The sequence below is a fragment of the Oncorhynchus mykiss genome, chromosome 2 (assembly GCF_057628025.1).
Source record: "Oncorhynchus mykiss isolate SJ-2025 chromosome 2, ASM5762802v1, whole genome shotgun sequence".
Lineage (NCBI taxonomy): Eukaryota > Metazoa > Chordata > Actinopteri > Salmoniformes > Salmonidae > Oncorhynchus > Oncorhynchus mykiss.
In genome coordinates this window covers 28,826,458-28,847,230 of record NC_143023.1, presented here as the reverse complement: position 1 = coordinate 28,847,230, position 20,773 = coordinate 28,826,458, and the positions used below count along the sequence as shown (strand labels likewise).

The following is a 20,773-nucleotide window of genomic DNA, read 5'->3' as shown; positions in this document are numbered from 1 at the left end:
CGTACAAACTTTAAGTGTACATCGTCACTGAAAATAAATTCCCTAACAATATGCAATTGTAAATAGCCCACCCAATCTACCTACCTCATCCCCATACTGTTTTTATATACTTTTCTGCTCTTTTGCACACCAGTATCTCTACTTGCACATCATCATCTGCTCATTTATCACTCCAATGTTAATCTGCTAAATTGTAATTATTCGCTCCTATGGCCTATTTATTGCCTTACCTCCTCATGCCTTTTGTCTATGGACTTTCTTTTTTCTACTGTGTCATTGACTTGTTTATTGTGTTATTGGCTTGTTTATTGTTTATTCCATGTGTAACTCTGTGTTGTTGTCTGTGTTACACTGCTTTGCTTTATCTTGACCAGGTCGCAGTTGTAAATGAGAACTTGTTCTCAACTTGCCTACCTGGTTAAATAAAATATTAAATAAAAAAAACTGGTAGACCTTCCGTCAGATAAACAGTATTATCAGATGTCAGATACTGGAATGCCCTTTGAGTGAAGGACTGCAGAGCATATAACTCGTCAAGTTAACAACACCTCTCTCTGGGAACATTGCAAGGTGCATATTAAACACAAAGACAAGAACACATTCCTACCTGATTTCAACGATAATTTTCAGCCCCATGTAATAAGATATTAGCTTCCACTATTTGCTGAGTTCCCTCAATTGTCTTGCTGCAGTGGTGTGAGCTGGGTTTGACTTGGACAACCATTTGGACTGGATTATGCTTCAAAATGCTCTGTTCATCACCCTGTTTTATATAAGGTACTGTACAGTGACTAGAAATATATAGTTTGCAAGAGCTGGAGGATAGGTGGAGCCATTTATGAACCAATGAGAAGATAGCCTGTTTAATTAAGTGGGCTGGGTCACAACTCTGATTCATTGATAAGGCTGACTGTATTGGCTACTTGTGAGTTGATAATAGAGCTCATACAGTTATGTGATTATGATGGCTAGTCTTCTTGTGATAATTTAATGAACTGTTTCAGGTTGGTTAAAATCTTACATTCAAAATGTTTCATAACTTTGATCAATTGGTAAATCCCCTCTACACAAAACTACTGAAAATATGAACATATCAGAGAAATGTGAATCACTAACCAAATCATTTTATAAACATTTTGATTTAAACTGCCTTAACTCTGGGAAGGCAAATGTGTGCATTGCACACACCATTGACAGTTAATATCACTGATTCCCCAGGGTGTGTACTAATTTATCAGTTAGGAGAAAATCAAAAACAGCCAGGAATGCAGTCCTAGAGGACAGTCAGAAGTTGTTCACCCCTGATCAGTGTGCTTTTACTCAGGCGCCATCTGGTGGCGTTGTATCAGCATCGCCAAGAACATTGGTTGAATCTTTGGCAGCCTTATGCTCATGCAGTGCACCTTTCATCTAGGCCAACTTTAGCACGTTTCAAACACAGGCATACATAGAATATTTGATATACAAGCGCACAGTACAAAAGGCCGTATTGCATAGTTGGTACAAATGTGCAAAAACAAAGTCACACACACAATCCCTTTTGTTTTTAATTTAATGAAACAAAGTACAATATCAGTTGTATATAATTGACTAACAGCATTTCTGAGACTCCACTTCAATGGCCATTATTCAGTCTGCATCTTTTTTATTTTTTTTCACATTAGTTTCATTTTCATCTGTTTCAACTCTGACCTGGGAGTGATGTTTCTTAGCTTTTGGCACTTTGGTCATATTCAGCAACTCCCTCATCCTCTTCAGAGACTCTGCAGATGTTGGTTCCCCAGGTTCCCCAGTCTCAGTCCAGCTGCTGTTAGGGTGGCTGAGGAGGGAGGGGTGGAGAGCTGTCCCAAACACTTCACCTAACTTCCTCTGAAAGCTGCCCCGTAGCATGACAACCAACTCCTGGTCCTTTGAGATAATAAAAAATGCACATTCAATGTAATTTGTCTGGTATTTTTATCTGTAAATTCTCAGTTAAGTTTAGAAAATGCTTTCGGTAATGACATTTTGACTATATAAATGACATTTTAAAATATGTGACAACCTTTGAGTTCATCAACATGGTGTCGAAAAGGACCCAGACGTCAGAGACAAATTCGGAGGGGGTACGGTAAGGGGGTGATCGATGTTGTAGCAGCCTTCCATGTATGGAGTCAAGACATATTGAATCTGAGGGGGGCTGAAGAGACAAAAGTATGAGAGCTCTCATTTTAAATGTGCTAAATTATAGCAAAATATAAGGTTATTTACAAATATCACTAATGCCATTGAGTTACAATATGCCATTTTGGTCAGGACAGACTAATCAGAAAAATAAAACAACTTGTTTTTAATATATTTTCATACACACCTCAGCCATGCTGCAAAGGATGTTTCTGTCATTCTCACACCTTAGAAAGAGTAGGAGATGCTCACATTTCTGTTAGCAAAGAAAATAAGATCGGGTTAATGCCAGCATTGAATCTAAGAAGTTACATGTCTAAAAGTTCAATTTAAAAATGTTATCCAACTCAGCAGGAGGATCCAAATTCAAATCCACAACGGGGTGAATCGTACCCTCTGGTCTGCTAGGCTGAGGCACATAGTCCTGTGCCTGTCATCACTGTAGGGGTCTGTGGTGTCAGCCAGGTCCTGACAAAGTGAACACTTCCACTCCTCCCTACCAGAGAGGGAAACAGACAGCACATAGCTTTAACACAAGGAACAGACTAGAGTATTCCCCTCAATATCAACTCCACCAAACTGGAACTTTACACAGAAACTAGTACTGTAATTCTTTATGGAGATTACCAGAAGGAAGGACCAATGGGTGGGATATGACAATCTTGGTGGTAGCCCCTCCCACACTCCACACAGAATAGCGAACCGCCAACAGTGTGGCAGGCCGCACAGGTCACATACTGGAGCAGTGGGGGACTCTCTGGGGAAGACAGGGCCTTAGTCCAGAGGAGGTTGTCTGACTCTGGTGGTGTGATGTCATCGCCATGGGACTGCAACAACAGCGGAGGGGATAGATCATCATCACTATCTTACTAAGCTAAAAAGGACAGTGTAAAGTGCTTTATCACTAACCTTAACCGACACTTTAAATCAGAAACAAAACATGTAGTGCAGCAACGTGCTTACCTGGTGGTCTTCTGCAATCTCTTGCAGAATAATCTCATCTTTGCTGGCCCCTTGGACGAGCAGGAACTGAGGAAGAGCGCCTCCAGGAGTGGGGGTGGAGATGGGTAGCCGAAACATCAAGACCCTTGGTTGCCAGTACCTGGAGTTGTTAACATTGTTGCCATTGGTCAAGCTCGGTGGCTCTGTGTTATTGGGTTGCCTGGTTGGCATTTCAGTGGCCACCACCAAACCTGTCCCGGTGGGGTTTGGAGAGGGGCCCTCCACCGAACCTGTCCTGGTGGGGTTTACAGAGGGGCCCTCCACCAAACCTGTCCTTTTGGGGCTTGGAGAGGGGCCCTCCAGTAGCACTCTAATGCGTGTTGGCAGCTCAGTTCTCCAGTTATTCACATGCCGATGAAGTGACCTGATAGCCTTAGCGTCCTCATGTTGTTGGTCATAAGCCATCTTTTTATTGTTGTGGGGGGCAGTACGGGTCCTACCCACAGAATAGGGTTTACTGTTAGGGTCCATGTCAGTTTCTTCTTTGGGGTGGTGGGTGTGGGTTAAGACACTGTGAGAGAGATGATTAGAGGTCCTCTCAGTAGACAAAGTCCCTGTGAAAGGCAGATCTGAAGAAGTACTGTCCGAGCAGGCAGCTGCTTTTCTATCACCCCAGGCTGACGGGACCTCCAACTCGATAGCACTGTCTGCCTCTGTGTCAGTCTCCAATTCAGTGACAGTAGAAGTAGGCTCGTTCTCCCTGGCCTGAGAGTTTAGGTCAGGGTCTGCCAGACCAGTAGGAGGCAGGCTTCTATCACAGGGGGAGTCTGCTAGTGCTTTAACCGGGAGGACGGGGATGGGGTTTACAGAGGGAGGCTGATGGAGGATCCACAGTAGCTGCGATTCTGGAAAGTTCCTATTCTGATGCTGAGCTACGGCTGCAGGAGAGGAGGAGCCAGAAGGTGGGAGGCAGATCTCTACAGGTGAGTATGAGTGGAACGTCCAGGACTTTCCATCTTTACCTCTCCGAGATCGTCCAGGGCCAGGTGGAGGAGTTGCCTTGAACATACCATAAAGTCTCGGTGTGGCTTCGATCAGTGGTTGGAGAGATGGGGAAGTTGGAGGCTGAACAGGGGATCGCTGGGCATGGTTTGTGGGGACCAACGCTGATTGGACATGAAGTTCAGGGACAAGTGATGGCTGGGCAGGGTTCGATGGAAGACAGAATGGTGAATTATGTATATTCAGGGAGGGGTGAGATGGTGCTAGTGTAGATGGGCAGGGCTGGGGTGTCACAGGATGGCTCAATGGAAGGTTTGAAGGGGTGTGGACAGGCAAGGAGCGATAAGGAGGAGGAGCACGGGAGGTGGAGGGCTGGGAAGTTGAGGGCTGACTGAGGGGGTTGGATGGGGCAGTGTAAGAAGGGCATGGGGGCTGGAGGACAGGGTTATGTGGAGGGGGAACAGAATGGATGGACATGTTAGGAGAACTGGAAGAGGTCTGGCCAGAGGGAGCATTGGGTCTTTCTTGGTTTTCCAGGGGGTTGTCTTGACTAACATGTGATTGGGCAAAGGGAACAATATCGCCCAAAAGTTTACCTGGAAAAAAGGAAGAAAAATAATACTATTGTAGGAGCGATGATATAAATGCGATGGTCACGACCAAACAGTCTCAAGCTTGCGTCCTGGGGTCCCATTCCCATTGAAAAAATTCCTTGGGTCGATTTTGGCATGTTATTTTAACAACACTAAAATGGGCAATACTAGACTACCACATCGTTATGTGGTAATCAATGCTAAAACATTTTTTTCCTGATTTAATCTAAGGATTTTGTTAAGATCCAAGCCAGCAAAGCCTACATGAATATGAGATTGAGTATCTTGATTTACCAAAGGAAGCTATTTGTTTCTTGAAGTCATCCGTAATCACCAGCTGCAACTTAAGCATGGTCCCCGGGGGCTCAGTACTCTGAGTCAAGAGATGCTGTAACTGGGACCCAATCTGTGGAGTGAGAGGAGCATGTGTCCATAGGGTTATACATGTGTGTTGATGTGGTAATGTTTGTGTGCAAAATTGGGGTCAATTTGGAATTTCTCAATTTAATTCAATTTCGAACAATACAATTGAATTTGCCACACCACACAGAAAGCAACATTTGAATGAATTTTAATTGAAGGAAGTAACATTTAATTCAAACCAATTGAACTAAGACATAAAACATGAAAGTATCATTCATTTGACAAATATTTTATCAAGAAGGATATGCCACTTATTGATACAAATAATACACACATACCATTTCAAATATTTGTCATGAGATGTTAGATTATTCCCTTCCATACTGCAGTGTTTGACCTAATGCATTCTGGGAAATGTATTCTGATATTTAAAAACATTAAGGGAATGATGAATTATTATAGAAAACCCACAACATGATTTTAGAATATTTCCAGACCACAGTAATAATTTTAAATGGTTTTAGGAGAATGAGTTTTTAAAATGAAAATGTTCAACCTTATGCTACGTGATATTGGTAACCATACATTATGTCAAAATAAACATTTCTATGGTGATTGGTTGGAAAAATAAGCCATTTGAATTTCACTGAATTTTATAGAATTAAATTCTACTTCCTTTCATTCAAATTCAATTCAAATTCTGCTTCATATGGGTTGTGGCCAATCCAAGTTCAATTCAAAGAGAAATTGGCAACTCAATTCAGAATGAAGTGTCTTTGGGGGAGTTGGGGGAGAAGGCACTCTCATATAAGCCAAAAGAAAAACAAAGAAATGTGTGAGCAGCTTTGTACAGGCAGAACAAGTGGGTTCCTACCTGCCCTTTGCAGGAGAGCAGGGCAAAGAAGTCCTCCACATTCAGGGCTTTCTCAGCAAAGTCAGCAACATACTCCTGCCTCTGCCCCAGTCTGTTTAGCGCACTCCGTCTCGTCTCGATCCCTGCCACCTCGGCATTACACATTGTCTAGGTAGACATGAGCAAGCATTTTATCGACTCAAACTGAGTAAAATCACATACACGTATGCACACACACACCTTCTTTAGCTTTCATGCATTGTGTTAGTCTTGTATAGCTGAAATACCTCTATGTTGCTGTAGAGCGACATGGCTCTCGATTTCAAGAGTTGAACAGTGGCAAGAAGCATTCTCTTCAGGCTCTCCCTCAGCTTTGACTTGAGTTGTGTTATGTCTAGCAATCTGCGAGTGGGAGAGAACATGTGGGTCTTTCCATGAAATGAATGGCTTTTGCATCCCTTTGATATATGCAGTACCAGTCAAAAGTTTGGACACACCTACTCATTCAAAGGTTTCTTTATTTGTACTATTTTATACATTGTAGAATAATAGTGAAGACATCAAAACTATGAAATAACACATATGGAATCACGTAGTAACCAAAGAAAGTGTTAAACAAATCAAAATATATTTGATATTTGAGATTCTTCGGGCAAAACAGAGATGCTTGTTCTAGGTCCCAAGAAACAAAGAGATCTTCTGTTGAATCTGACAGTTAATCTTAATGGTTGTACAGTTGTCTCAAATAAAACTGTGAAGGACCTCGGCGTTACTCTGGACCCTGATCTCTCTTTTGAAGAACATATCAAGACCATTTCAAGGACAGCTTTTTCCCATCTACGTAACATTGCAAAAATCAGAAACTTTCTGACCAAAAATGATGCAGAAAAATTCATCCATGCTTTTGTCACTTCTAGGTTAGACTACTGCAATGCTCTACTTTCCGGCTACCCGGATAAAGCACTAAATAAACTTCAGTTAGTGCTAAACACGGCTGCTAGAATCCTGACTAGAACCAAAAAATTTGATCATATTACTCCAGTGCTAGCCTCTCTACACTGGCTTCCTGTCAAAGCAAGGGCTGATTTCAAGGTTTTACTGCTAACCTACAAAGCATTACATGGGCTTGCTCCTACCTATCTCTCTGATTTGGTCCTGCCGTACATACCTACACGTACGCTACGGTCACAAGACGCAGGCCTCCTAATTGTCCCTAGAATTTCTAAGCAAACAGCTGGAGGCAGGGCTTTCTCCTATAGAGCTCCATTTTTATGGAACGGTCTGCCTACCCATGTCAGAGACGCAAACTCGGTCTCAACCTTTAAGTCTCTACTGAAGACTCATCTCTTCAGTGGGTCATATGATTGAGTGTAGTCTGGCCCAGGAGTGGGAGGGTGAACGGAAAGGCTCTGGAGCAACGAACCGCCCTTGCTGTCTCTGCCCGGCCGGTTCCCCTCTTTCCACTGGGATTCTCTGCCTCTAACCCTATTACAGGGGCTGAGTAACTGGCTTACTGGGGCTCTCTCATGCCGTCCCTGGAGGGGGTGCGTCACCTGAGTGGGTTGGTTCACTGATGTGGTCATCTTGTCTGGGTTGGCCCCCCCCCTTGGGTTGTGCCGTGGCGGAGGTCTTTGTGGGCTATACTCAGCCTTGTCTCAGGATGGTAAGTTGGTGGTTGAAGATATCCCTCTAGTGGTGTGGGGGCTGTGCTTTGGCAAAGTGGGTGGGGTTATATCCTTCCTGTTTGGCCCTGTCCGGGGGTGTCCTTGGATGGGGCCACAGTGTCTCCTGACCCCTCCTGTCTCAGCCTCCAGTATTTATGCTGCAGTAGTTTATGTGTCGGGGGGCTAGGGTCAGTTTGTTATATCTGGAGTACTTCTCCTGTCCTATTCGGTGTCCTGTGTGAATCTAAGTGTGCGTTCTCTAATTCTCTCCTTCTCTCTTTCTCTCTCTTGGAGGACCTGAGCCCTAGGACCATGCCCCAGGACTACCTGACATGATGACTCCTTGCTGTCCCCAGTCCACCTGGCCGTGCTGCTGCTCCAGTTTCAACTGTTCTGCCTTATTATTATTATTCGACCATGCTGGTCATTTATGAACATTTGAACATCTTGGCCATGTTCTGTTATAATCTCCACCCGGCACAGCCAGAAGAGGACTGGCCATCCCACATATGTTCTCTCTAATTCTCTCTTTCTTTCTCTCTCTCGGAGGACCTGAGCCCTAGGACCATGCCCCAGGAATACCTGACATGATGACTCCTTGCTGTCCCCTGTCCACCTGACTGTGCTGCTGCTCCAGTTTCAACTGTTCTGCCTTATTATTATTCGACCATGCTGGTCATTTATGAATATTTGAACATCTTGGCCATGTTCTGTTATAATCTCCACCCGGCACAGCCAGAAGAGGACTGGCCACCCCACATAGCCTGGTTCCTCTCTAGGTTTCATCCTAGGCTTTGGCCTTTCTAGGGAGTTTTTCCTAGCCACCGTGCTTCTACACCTGCATTGCTTGCTGTTTGGGGTTTTAGGCTGGGTTTCTGTACAGCACTTTGAGATATCAGCTGATGTACGAAGGGCTATATAAATACATTTGATTTGATTCAAAGTAGCCACCCTTTGCCTTGAGAACAGTGTCATGACGTGGCACTTTCTGGGTGTAGAACGTGCCCCCCACCCTCACTCTCTCTCCTAAACCCAGGATTTGTTATATCAGGTCATAAATTCCTGGCCGAGACGCTCTCCCCCTGGTCATGCAGAAAGAGAGGGAGAGCACAGAGAGAGAACAAAGGACTTCACTTAGCCAAACTCCTAAATCCCCAAAATGGGAGAATTAAACAATATCTCTACTTTTGAGAATGTGGGAAGGGTCCGTGGACACTTTAGGGACAGTTATGACGAGTGTGTTTCATTTGGTGATCTCATGAAGGACAGCAACTATCTCTCTTAAAGTGTACATTTCCTAGCTGTCAGGTTTACATCTAAATATTGTGAAACGTATGTGATTAAACATGAAACTATTTGTGTAAAGATGAAATGTAATGTTAACCTTCTAAATGAGAGTATGGATTTTCATATAGAGATTAACTAGTCAGTGGCCACGCCCACGTGAGCATAGACATTACGTCAGGGTCATGGACCGCCCTTTTCTACTGAAACGCACAAAACCCACTCCTGATGAAATTCACACCAGACCACGCAAACCCTGGTGTAAGCCAAGGTTGCAAATGGTTGAATTTCTAAGACCAAAACATGCCGGGTGACGCTGGGGTGTGAAGTGGTTTAAACTACAACTCTATCAATGGACAAGACTATACCACGTGGAGCATTGGCTACATGGCTGGAAATGATTAAACTCTGAGACTATCGATCCCTACAGAATAAGAGCAAATCTTAGACACAAATTACTAGTATGCAGCTAGAAATTACGTAAACCTAGGAAGAGAATACACACACCGCCTGAAGCATCTATTCTATAAGAACATTTCTGAATGGTACTCTGAAGTATCCATTCTAACCACCTACAACCACGAAAGACTGTGACCTCAATGAAAGTTAACCCAGAGACTCTGATGAACCTTACAGGACGATCGAGGATTCCAACAGAGAAGACAACAACGACATACGGGCGTAAATATGAATTGCAATTTATTTTGGAATGAGCGGTCGTTCATGTAAAGTATTAGCAATTTCTATGAGTGTAGTAATCCTCTATGAGTTTCCCGCTCTTGAACTGCACACCCCTTTCTTTTGTCGACCAAGCCGTCATATCGGCTTTGCCCTCTAGGGCCCTTTTCTTTGTATCGTTGTTAACAACCCAATGTATAATATCTACTGTTTGTTTTCATGTATTTCTGTGACTTGATTAGTTAGTAAATAAATAATTAAGCCAATTTGTATATCACTTATTCATAATTTAAGCTAGGGTTCGTGCAGATAACCAAGAATTTTACGACGTTCAGATGAGACTGATAGAAGGTAACAATTAATAGTCATTAATAATTGACTGCTATTGATATAAAAGATCTTCAAACTTTAAGAGAGTGGATTTGGGAGATAACCGCTCTATATAAATGAATGCTTCTGTGGTGCCCCAGGTTATTCATCTTTTAATTGTTGCATGGTTTAATTCAATCATGTAATCAATTAAACATTAGGTAATCGATTTGATAAAATAGCATGTCATATAATATAATCATAGTAAAGACACGACAACAGCTTTGCACACTCTTAACATTCTCTGAATCAGCTTCAAGAGGTAGTCACCTGGAATGCATTTCAATTAAAAGGTGTGCCTTATTAATAAAGAATTGATTTCCTTATAAATGCATTTGAGCCAATCAGTTATGTTGTGACACGGTAGGGGCGGTATACAGAAGATCTTTTACCAAATAGGGCGATCAAGTCCAAATTATGTCAAGAACAGCTCAAATAATCAAATAATTCAAGGCACACTTGAATTCATGAAATCAAGGCACAGTTAACCAGCATGGCTACCAATATTGTAATTTAATTCCTGTGTAATTGACTAGTTATTACCTGCCATCCATGTCCAGGAGGCTCTGCTTCACTGCAAATCTCTGCTGCCTCACTCTCTGCACCAGGGACTGAAGCTGCTCTTTCTGGCTAACCATTGCCTCATGAAGGAACTGGAAACTGCATGGGAATGGAAGGGGAGACTCAGGAGAAGAGACTTCAGCCCTGTTGAAATGCTTAAAGAATCCATCTTGTCCTCCTCTCGAAGTAATCACGTGACTTATTTTTTACCTATCGAATTGTGTTTTAGCGATTACTTCAAGGCCGGTAAGGATGCTTCTACTACAGCATTTGAACTAGGCCCAACCTCACATTCCATGATACTGTATTTACAATATGCCAGGAAACTTACCTGTGGTTCCTGTGATCCATTAGTTGGCAGTCTCGACAGGTCAGCTGATCGCAGGTCAAACAGAAGAGCTTGATTGGCTCATGTTTGTGTGTGGGACAAAACACTGTGGGGGCAGAGACTCCTGCAGGGGAATACAAAAACATGATACATTCTAGTATATGAACATGCTATTTCAGTGCCCTGGTATTATCAACAAGTGTTTGATGACTGTGTCTGGCTCAGTCGGACCTCTAAGTCAATGTTTGGGAGGCCCAGGTCTTTTGTGCGCGTGTAGTGACCAGATAATAAAATATAACTTGAATATTACAAAGTGTTTGCAGAAGATGGTATGATGCTTGTAAAAATCTTTGAGCAGATAAGATATGTCTGTGGATCATTTAATCAAATTCTACATGAGTAGAAGTCTCTGAAAAAAATAGCCATAATGCTCAATAGCATGGTATTGAGGGTATATAATTCTGGATGATGATTTTCTAGGGCAGACCTGTTGGGGGTTGGAGCCGGATAGTGTGGTCCTTCGTCACCTTCACTCTCCTGTGTGCAGATACACACTCCGAACACAGCGCCTCTCCACACTCCACACACCAGCCACTCGCCACGAACCCCTCACAACAGGTACACTGCAGTCACAGACGTGATGATGGAATACACAGAATTTGTAAAGGCATTCACAGGCTACGGGAACAGCACTATCATTGACTGAGTTAATATTATTGAGTTATTCATATTAACCCCCAAAGTGTCTCACCTGGACATTACCAGTCCAGAGTTTGTTGGAAGAGTTCTTAATAAAGAGATTATCTTTGACTTCCAGAATATTAAATGGCAGGTCACAGGACGGACATGCTGGAGAGATAGAGAGATCTGGAGAGAGAGAGAGAGAAATAGACTATTGTTGTAATGTTGTAACATTTCCATTCTCCATTCCTGTCTAAAACACTGTGTGATTGTCTTGTGGGTTTCTCTGAATAGTCTTTGGCCTCTCCCCCAGATAATGATACTGTGACCTTGGAATTATAAGGTTCTATCTGCCAAAAGTCTAGTATGAGATATTGAGCATTCTCATATGTTGGATGTGGGTTGAGTAAAACAGTTCTATCTGGCACTGAATTATAAGATTAATTTAATTTCAAAAGAAAAGCCATGTAATTGTTAAATAAAGAGTATCCCCTCCATCCTTCAAACCACATAAATACATTTATTCATGTTCACCATATATTTGTTAAAGCAATAGTTCACTAAAATGTCAAATACACCATGGATAACTAGCAACATGGCTAAAGCTTAGCTCTGGATGAGTAAACTGGTATATTGTTCTGGTCTTTGATGCCCAGTGCAAGCAAACTACTTACTAGTTATCCATGCAATCTGGTAAGTTTGTATTTTCAGTGAAATATTCTTTCAATATCTATATAGAACCAGATAAAAACAGGGATGCCTCGCCAATGGGGATTTAAGGGATCATCCAAGGTACCTGTATTTACTTATTATTGCCATAAAGAGCAGAAGTTGTGGCCAGTCATTATTCTACAAAAGTGGTGAAACAAATCAAAATAATTGCAAAAGAGCGTCAGAACCCATGATATGAATAATCAAGGACATGGAACTATTGGTTTTATCAAAATGTATAGTTTTAAATATGGAGTCCCAGATCTCAGAACTGTTTTGTTATGTCTTCCTCTTTCACGACATCACTTTACATCATTTTTTATTGGAAACCCAGCATTGTGTGATTGAATTGCAAATAGAACCTTATAAAACCAAGTTCAAAGCAAAGCTGTTTGTGCAAATAAAACTTCCTATATAATTTATTTTTTTCCGTCGTAAATTGACTTTTTCCAATAACCTGAGGTCTCACATGTGAAGACCATCTAAAGAGCTGTGAAGGACACCAACTAAAGTCAAGAACAACTCTAACTAGCTATGTGAATAACTAATTTTTGACCAAAATATCAGAACAGTCCTTATTCCAAGGGCTCGATACAGTAAATTCACCAAACCGATGTGTTCAACAAAAGTGCTTCATACCTTTCTGCAACCCTGGATTGTCTGGGGGCAGGCATGCTTGACATATAGAGTGCAAACAGGGAAGAAGTTGGGGATATCGCTCGTGGTTTAAAGTTAACCCACAGAGGACACAATTTCCATAGGTTCCCGATTCTTTCACTACGTTCGGCCCAAACGGAAAGTCACCGCCGCTTTGCCCGCCATGGTTCATCTGTGTGGAAGAGTCATTCGGGATAAAATAGCTTTTAATGAGAGAAAAACGAGACATGCATTACTATTCATAATCATAACGTATGTATATTTAAGGCGAGACTTACCTCTATTGATGATTGTTCGCACGCAAATGAGAATAAAAACCGTTAAACTGTTTTTGTATTTACCTTGCGCAGGTTCTAAACCAGGGCAGGCTACTCCGGATATTCTTTCAGACTGAAAAAAACATTGTAACGGAAGAAGTTTGGTCAAAGATAGTCCAGCTAGGCATAAACTGCTTCTCCCGATCACGACGGTTGCATTAGGCGAGGTCCATGGCGACGTTGGCTAGCTAAACTCATGCGCAGAATCACGTAAACATTGGTCTTGCGCCGAACTGCGCATGTGCAGGCCGTCAAAGGCCTGCACATTCCACATAAATTCGTTTTTGACGAAAATGTGACAGTTTGTCCCCTTCACGAGGTTGGAGTTAGAAATTGTTCAACAACTTAAGACATTGGCTCCAATTTAGGTGTGCCTTTAGAGGAAATGAACAACTAAGGAAGAATGTTTTACTTCTCATTGGACTTGTTCAAAGTTGCAGCAGACTGCAGGCGACCGCCGACTGACTGATCTACAAATCACCTTCCATCATAAATAACTACTCTTTATTATTTTTAGATCAGTCCATTTAGCCACGATACATTACAGTTTTGATCCTATCGAGCACGGCCCATTGACTTCTCAAACCCAAAGTGCAGGCCTGGTCTGTTTAGCAAGCCTTCCCGGAAGTCTCGCAATGTTGCACCTCTGGGTTTAGAAACTCTCTGGTTCGGTTACTTTGAGCGAGACGTTGCCGCATAACCACTGATCAGATTACTCTACCTCTAATTCTGACATTAGCTCTAGGAATGACATATTATCAGATCCAGAGTCAGTAGGTGGAGTCAGACCTACATAAAGGAGTAGACTGTATAGTGTTGCGTATTCTAGAGTTGGTAGCTTTCATGATATTGGCCTAGCCTATACTTATGATATAAAAAAAGCATGAATAACACAAAACAGGTAACAAAATGTAAAGTTTTATTCAACAAGTTATACAATTATCATGAACATAACACACATACTATGTTTCATTTCTAGTCATTTGACATGTTGGTTTTAATATGCGTGACAACAATGTAAATAATGAAAACATAAATAGCATGCTATTATCCATAAGAACTGACATAACAATGAAGTTGAAATAATAATGTTGGGTAATTGCAGATGAAATAGAAGACTATAATGTAAACCTTTCATTTAACCATCCAATAGGCCTACAACTTTATTAACCCTCTCTGTGGCAGACACATAACAACCAGGTGTGAACAGCCAGGGAGGAGGAGTTAGGGAGTTAGAATACTAGGATGGGGTGGGTGGAGGGGCCCAGGTTAAAGTGTGATTTTCTGGGTGGAGTAAACTGTTCCCTTAAGTGGTAGGTTTCCCAAGATAATGTTTGACCAGCTCCTCACTGTAGAACGCAATTACACTTGATTGTCTTCTCCTGGCTCCTCTGTCCGTATTGAATGGTGGCCAGTGTCTGGACTAAGTTCCAAAAGTTCTCAAAGGAGACCCCCCTTCCATCCTTCACTCCAATCTGCTGCAGCAGCTGGCTCAAGCCTTGTTCATCTCCTGCTGTCTATTAGAAAGGGTATAAAGTTATAAAGTCCAAAAGTTATGGGTGGGGTTACAAAGTTGTCTGTCAGAAGTATTACAATGTAAATGTACTTTTAATCTGTCTGGCAGCATATTTCAAGACTTGGCATATGAGGGTGCAGTGGGATAGCCGATGGGTTGGACGATACTTTTCTCGTCAAATATCTTGAAAAAACATACACTTAAAAACTGGAAATCAACCAATCCTTCATCGTTAACACAATGTTGAAAGTATGTGGGTGACAGAGAAATAAAACGGTAAAGTTTGAGGCCATGTGGCAGAGAGTGTGGGCGCTGGAGATGGCGGCATGAGCATGTGGGTCTGGGCAGGTGTGATGTAGTTGATGTTTGTGTGATGTTGTCATTTGTATGTTTTGTTTAAAAAACATATATATTGAAAAAAAAGGGTTGAAAAATATAACATAATTTACGGTCCATATTTAAATAGAGCCATCCAAACACCCCATCAATCCACCCTCCATGAATCAGTAATGGCTGGATAGATGTAAGCATGTAATTACGCAATGTATCCAGTTGAACTAGGTGGAGCCACAACCTAATTCCAATCCTCTCAGATCCACAAGGGGGAGGCAACACACAGCCTGATGGTAGAGATTAGACTGCTAAGGGATCATTTTGGGATTGCACTTCTATTTGTTCAGGGGTTGCCATAGAAGGGAAGAATTTATCAATCAAAATGAGGGACCTCTCCCTGGCCCAATAGTTCAAATGCATTCTTCCTTCATCCTTTCCTTGGGATAAAAATGAATATAACATGGCTGGATAGGTTTAAACCGGGGTTAAACTACACAGATTTCCTGAATTCAGTTATGTCAGATCAGTGATTACCGCAAGGAAGGAACATATTGGAAATATTGGAACAGAGTCGTACTTTACTGTGTGGGTTCATATTACCTTATCAAGGGTGGGTAGCTGTGTGGAGACCAGGGTCTGGAACTCCTCTGTGGTTAGTGTGGGGGCATTGTTGGCTGCAGCACCATGGAACTGACTTACCAGGGTGTTCAATGCCAACTCCAGATCTGAGTACTTGTGGTGTGTGAGAGAGAATAACACAAAGATTAAGAGCAGATTTGAAGGGAAGTATACACTTTAATAGTGTATGACAGAAATTGTACTATGCATAACACAACATAATCATGAGTGTAAGTTACTCATTTGCAATCACATTATGATCAGTATCCTGCACAGTGCATACCTGGTAGTAAAACATATACGTGTCACACACACTACTGTTAGGATAATGTTTACCCAAGAACAATATCAAGATGTGTTAAGCCTCAGGGCTAGTCATGAACATTGTTTAGGGCGTGTCGCTTGACACACCCTTATGATAAAATGACCTGTACTCTTGAAGCATTTGAATGGAGTTCCCCAGTTGTAATTAGTTAAACCGCTATTACTGACATTTCCTAATTTATTTGATATTTCAGCAAATGTTGATTTATCTGCCACAATATCTGCATCATCATGGGAAAAACATTAATGGCAGAATCTCAGATTCAGAAAGAATTGGTACAATTCCAAAATTCAATTGAGGGTGGATTGTATAGGATTCTGAAGTGTTTCATTTGTTTACATATACACTGAGTGTACAAAACATTAGGAACTCTTTCCATGAGACTGACCAGGTGAAAGCTATGGTCCCTTATTGATGTCACCTGTTAAAACCTCTTAAGGATCAGACTCTTTTTTTCAATTTTCGCCTAAAATGACATACCCAAATCTAACTGCCTGTAGCTCAGGACCTGAAGCAAAGATATGCATATTCTTGATACCATTTGAAAGGAAACACTTTTACGTTTTTGGAAATGTGAAATTAACGTAGGAGAATATAACACATTAGATCTGGTCAAAGATAATACAAAGAAAAAAACATGCAGTTTTTTTCCCATCTTTGAAATGCAAGAGAAAAGCCACAATGTATTATTCCAGTTTAGAAGTAATTTAGATTTTGACCACTAGATGGCAGCATTGTATGTACAACGTTTTAGACTGATCCAATGAACCATTGCATTTCTGTTAAAAATGTTGCATCAAGTCTGCCGAAATGTGCCTAATTGGTTTATTAATACAGTGCCTTGCGAAAGTATTCGGCCCCCTTGAACTTTGCGACCTTTTGCCACATTTCAGGACTCAAACATAAAGATATAAAACTGTATTTTTTTGTGAAGAATCAACAACAAGTGGGATACAATCATGAAGTGGAACGACATTTATTGGATATTTCAAACTTTTTCAACAAATCAAAAACTGAAAAATTGGGCGTGCAAAATTATTCAGCCCCCTTAAGTTAATACTTTGTAGCGCCACCTTTTGCTGCGATTACAGCTGTAAGTCGCTTGGGGTATGTCTCTATCAGTTTTGCACATCGAGAGACTGACATTTTTTCCCATTCCTCCTTGCAAAACAGCTCGAGCTCAGTGAGGTTGGATGGAGAGCATTTGTGAACAGCAGTTTTCAGTTCTTTCCACAGATTCTCGATTGGATTCAGGTCTGGACTTTGACTTGGCCATTCTAACACCTGGATATGTTTATTTTTGAACCATTCCATTGTAGATTTTGCTTTATGTTTTGGATCATTGTCTTGTTGGAAGACAAATCTCCGTCCCAGTCTCAGGTCTTTTGCAGACTCCATCAGGTTCTCTTCCAGAATGGTCCTGTATTTGGCTCCATCCATCTTCCCATCAATTTTAACCATCTTCCCTGTCCCTGCTGAAGAAAACCAGGCCCAAACCATGATGCTTGCACCACCATGTTTGACAGTGGGCATGGTGTGTTCAGCTGTGTTGCTTTTACGCCAAACATAACGTTTTGCATTGTTGCCAAAAAGTTCAATTTTGGTTTCATCTGACCAGAGCACCTTCTTCCACATGTTTGGTGTGTCTCCCAGGTGGCTTGTGGCAAACTTTAAACGACACTTTTTATGGATATCTTTAAGAAATGGCTTTCTTCTTGCCACTCTTCCATAAAGGCCAGATTTGTGCAATATACGACTGATTGTTGTCCTATGGACAGAGTCTCCCACCTCAGCTGTAGATCTCTGCAGTTCATCCAGAGTGATCATGGGCCTCTTGGCTGCATCTCTGATCAGTCTTCTCCTTGTATGAGCTGAAAGTTTAGAGGGACGGCCAGGTCTTGGTAGATTTGCAGTGGTCTGATACTCCTTCCATTTCAATATTATCGCTTGCACAGTGCTCCTGGGGTGTTTAAAGCTTGGGAAATCTTTTTGTATCCAAATCCGGCTTTAAACTTCTTCACCTGCCTGGAGTGTTCCTTGTTCTTCATGATGCTCTCTGCGCTTTTAACAGACCTCTGAGACTATCACAGTGCAGGTGCATTTATACAGAGACTTGATTACACACAGGTGGATTGTATTTATCATCATTAGTCATTTAGGTCAACATTGGATCATTCAGAGATCCTCACTGAACTTCTGGAGAGAGTTTGCTGCACTGAAAGTAAAGGGGCTGAATAATTTTGCACGCCCAATTTTTCCGTTTTTGATTTGTTAAAAAAGTTTGAAATATCCAATAAATGTCGTTCCACTTCATGATTGTGTCCCACTTGTTGTTGATTCTTCACAAAAAAATACAGTTTTATATCTTTATGTTTGAAGCCTAAAATGTGGCAAAAGGTCGCAAAGTTCAAGGGGGCCGAATACTTTCGCAAGGCACTGTACATTCAAGTTCACAACTGTGCACTCTCCTCAAACAATAGCATGGTATTATTTCACTGTAATAGCTACTGTAAATTGGACAGTTCAGTTAAATTAACAAGAATTTAAGCTTTCTGCCCATATCAGATATGTCTTTGCCCTGGGAAATTTTCTTGTTACTTACAACCTTATGCTAATCACATTAGAGCACATTAGCTCAACTGTCCCGCGGAGTTTAAATCTACTTTAATTAGTGTATATGAAGGGGAGGAGACAGGTTAAAGAAGGATTTTAAAGCATTGGGACAATTGAGACATGGATTGTGTATGTGTGCCATTTAAAGGGTGAATGTGCAATTCAAAATATTTAAGTGTATGTAGTAGGTGCCAGGCATACCGGTTTGAGTGTGTCAAGAACTACAATGCTGCTGGGTTTTTCACACGCAACAGTTCCCGTCTGCATCAAGAATGGTCCACCACCCAAAAGGACATCCAGCCAATTTGACACAACTCTGTGAAGAATTGGAGTCAATATTGGCCAGTATCAATGTGGAACGCTTTCGACACAGTGAAGAGCCCATGCCCAGATTAATTGAGGCTGTTCTGAGGGCAAAAGGGGGTTCTTCTAATGTTTTATGCCCTTAGTGTATATTTCAGCAGAATTTTATTAAACTAATGGTTGACTGACTGATTCATTCATTTAACAATCCCACTCAAAGCGTTGTAGCACACCCTGTCAGTCTGCACTGGCAGCTCTCACAGATTTACCTTCTGGGTGTTGGCCAAAGCTGTAGAACGTTATTCCTATTAATCTCGGGTAGCCTTTTGCCATACATTGTATATCCATGCGCTGAACTTTGGGCTCATTAAATCCCACTGTACTGCACCTATTATATGTGTGAGGCGTCAACTTTTACTATCAATGGTGGCTAGAAACCAATTTTCAATGCAATAAATGCAGATATCATTCAAATAGCCACGCAAAATTAGACGTTCCTCCTTAACAAAAAAGCGTCTCGAAACTGTGCATGCAATGGACCCCATTCCAGCGTTTCCCTAGAAAGGGGTGCGTGAACCGGATTGATTCCCCGTGCTTTCTATTACTCTGCGCCGAATGTCGAGGCACAGGGCACTCAACTGCTCCAAAATAACTGGCACCCAGATTGCGAATTCCGTGTCAACATGAAATCCACAAGACCAGTGAGCATAATGTAGGCTAATGATATACTCTGGTAAAATAGCTCAATTGGATTCGATTTGTTACGCTCTAACATGCTAGCGCTTTATCGTACATTATGCGCTGATGTCAGTTTGCACGAAAGTCCTATAGGTGAGAGCCGGCGCCCTAGCTAATAAACTTGATTACAGTCTCCTGTCCGTTTGAATCACAAATTCTAAATATCAAAATAATAAACAGATAATTATTGACTTAAAGATGATTAATGGTAAGAAAACCACTCTTACAAGGTGATATATCATACCTTGGTCGCCATTGAGTCCGTTTTGGTCTGTCCAGTCAAGAGGAAACTTTTCTTGTCAGCGTTCCATTGTCATCCTGGCTGGAATCTCGTATCCTCCCACACACACACAAAAAAAAAAAAAATGGCATCAGACAAGGAATGGGGAGGAGAAACATCGACATTTAACACTGGGCCTGTATAATGAACTGAGGGTGGAAACATGAGACGTGTGCGTTGTTATTCAGTTTACATATGTATTGTACTTTTTAATTCAAACTTTGTGGGCGTTTACCACCCCATTTACAAAGTCATAGTGTCCTTATCTGTTTCCAACTTTCCACAGAGATATACAAATATGAATATCACAAAACAGTCTGACTAACATTATAAAATGTAAATCTTAAATAATGTATTTATTCTCTTAAAATGGTCCTAAAATGGTCAATCCACAATCCATGACATCAGCTTGTACTATTCATCTTTCAAATAACTCTAAGGTCATTGGCCCTATAGCATCTAAGGTTATCATCAGTTTGATTATAAATGAACCTCTGGGGTGCGGGTGATTCATGCAGTGCATTCCAATGTTACTAAATCATAAATGGGGGGAATTTAACCAAAACCAAAGCTCATTTACATTCTAGATTTGGAGAACACTTCAAATGCATCTAAAAGTTCACTATGAAGTTCCCCTATTTTATTTGCTCATCCCTATTAGCATCTGTAGCCTCTTTATCACAGACTGCAGTGTTCTGAGCTGAGCACAATTAGTTCCTTCTGAATGTAAGTGGAGCTGGTTGGTTTTAAGGTGGTCATCCCTGAGAAAGTTGCGGTTGTGAGTTGTGGTCAAGGCTGTGGACTGTGACCGTTCTCAGGGATCCATACTGAGTGGTCAATCTGGCCAGAGGTGATAGAGTGAAACAAGGCGTCACTGTATG

At 41.6% G+C, this 20,773-nt stretch overlaps 2 protein-coding genes across 4 annotated transcripts; both read right to left on the bottom strand.

Moving 5' to 3' along the window:
- Nucleotides 1-1,534: 1,534 nt before the first annotated feature.
- On the bottom strand, nt 1,535-13,732 carry LOC110486279 (uncharacterized). 2 transcript variants are annotated; one of them, XM_021557744.3, is made up of 15 exons: nt 13,128-13,732; nt 12,832-13,021; nt 11,552-11,667; nt 11,288-11,423; nt 10,804-10,924; nt 10,455-10,571; nt 6,204-6,318; nt 5,938-6,084; nt 4,995-5,106; nt 3,127-4,703; nt 2,791-2,990; nt 2,557-2,659; nt 2,351-2,419; nt 2,045-2,179; nt 1,535-1,908 (listed from the first exon to the last, which is right to left on the bottom strand). In XM_021557744.3, exons 2-15 carry the CDS (start codon nt 13,019-13,021, stop codon nt 1,630-1,632), a joined length of 3,417 nt encoding a protein of 1,138 aa, XP_021413419.3. In that variant the 5' UTR covers nt 13,128-13,732; the 3' UTR covers nt 1,535-1,629. The 2 variants fall into 2 exon arrangements, with proteins under 2 accessions (XP_021413419.3, XP_021413427.3); XM_021557752.3 differs by having other exon boundaries at nt 13,191-13,382.
- Nucleotides 13,733-14,068: 336 nt separating this feature from the next.
- LOC110486269 (protein S100-A14) lies at nt 14,069-20,501 on the bottom strand. 2 transcript variants are annotated; one of them, XM_021557732.3, is made up of 3 exons: nt 19,857-20,501; nt 15,616-15,747; nt 14,069-14,683 (listed from the first exon to the last, which is right to left on the bottom strand). In XM_021557732.3, exons 1-3 carry the CDS (start codon nt 19,866-19,868, stop codon nt 14,513-14,515), a joined length of 315 nt encoding a protein of 104 aa, XP_021413407.2. In that variant the 5' UTR covers nt 19,869-20,501; the 3' UTR covers nt 14,069-14,512. The 2 variants fall into 2 exon arrangements, with proteins under 2 accessions (XP_021413407.2, XP_090051863.1); XM_090195737.1 differs by lacking the exon at nt 19,857-20,501 and adding an exon at nt 18,773-18,894.
- Nucleotides 20,502-20,773: the final 272 nt, after the last annotated feature.

Bases quoted from the DNA above. Each gene is read 5' to 3' on its own strand.
- LOC110486279 (XM_021557744.3), bottom strand. From the start codon at position 13,021: ATGAACCATGGCGGGCAAAGCGGCGGTGACTTTCCGTTTGGGCCGAAC. The intron at 10,925-11,287 runs GTCTGCCCTAGA...ATTCCCCTGCAG, and splicing joins CCGGCTCCAACCCCCAACAG to GAGTCTCTGCCCCCACAGTG. The intron at 2,660-2,790 runs GTAATCTCCATA...CCTCTCTGGTAG, and splicing joins CCCATTGGTCCTTCCTTCTG to GGAGGAGTGGAAGTGTTCAC.
- LOC110486269 (XM_090195737.1), bottom strand. From the start codon at position 18,838: ATGCAGACGGGAACTGTTGCGTGTGAAAAACCCAGCAGCATTGTAGTT. The intron at 15,748-18,772 runs GTATGCCTGGCA...ACACACCACAAG, and splicing joins TTCTTGACACACTCAAACCG to TACTCAGATCTGGAGTTGGC. The intron at 14,684-15,615 runs GTAATATGAACC...CCTTTCTAATAG, and splicing joins AGCTACCCACCCTTGATAAG to ACAGCAGGAGATGAACAAGG.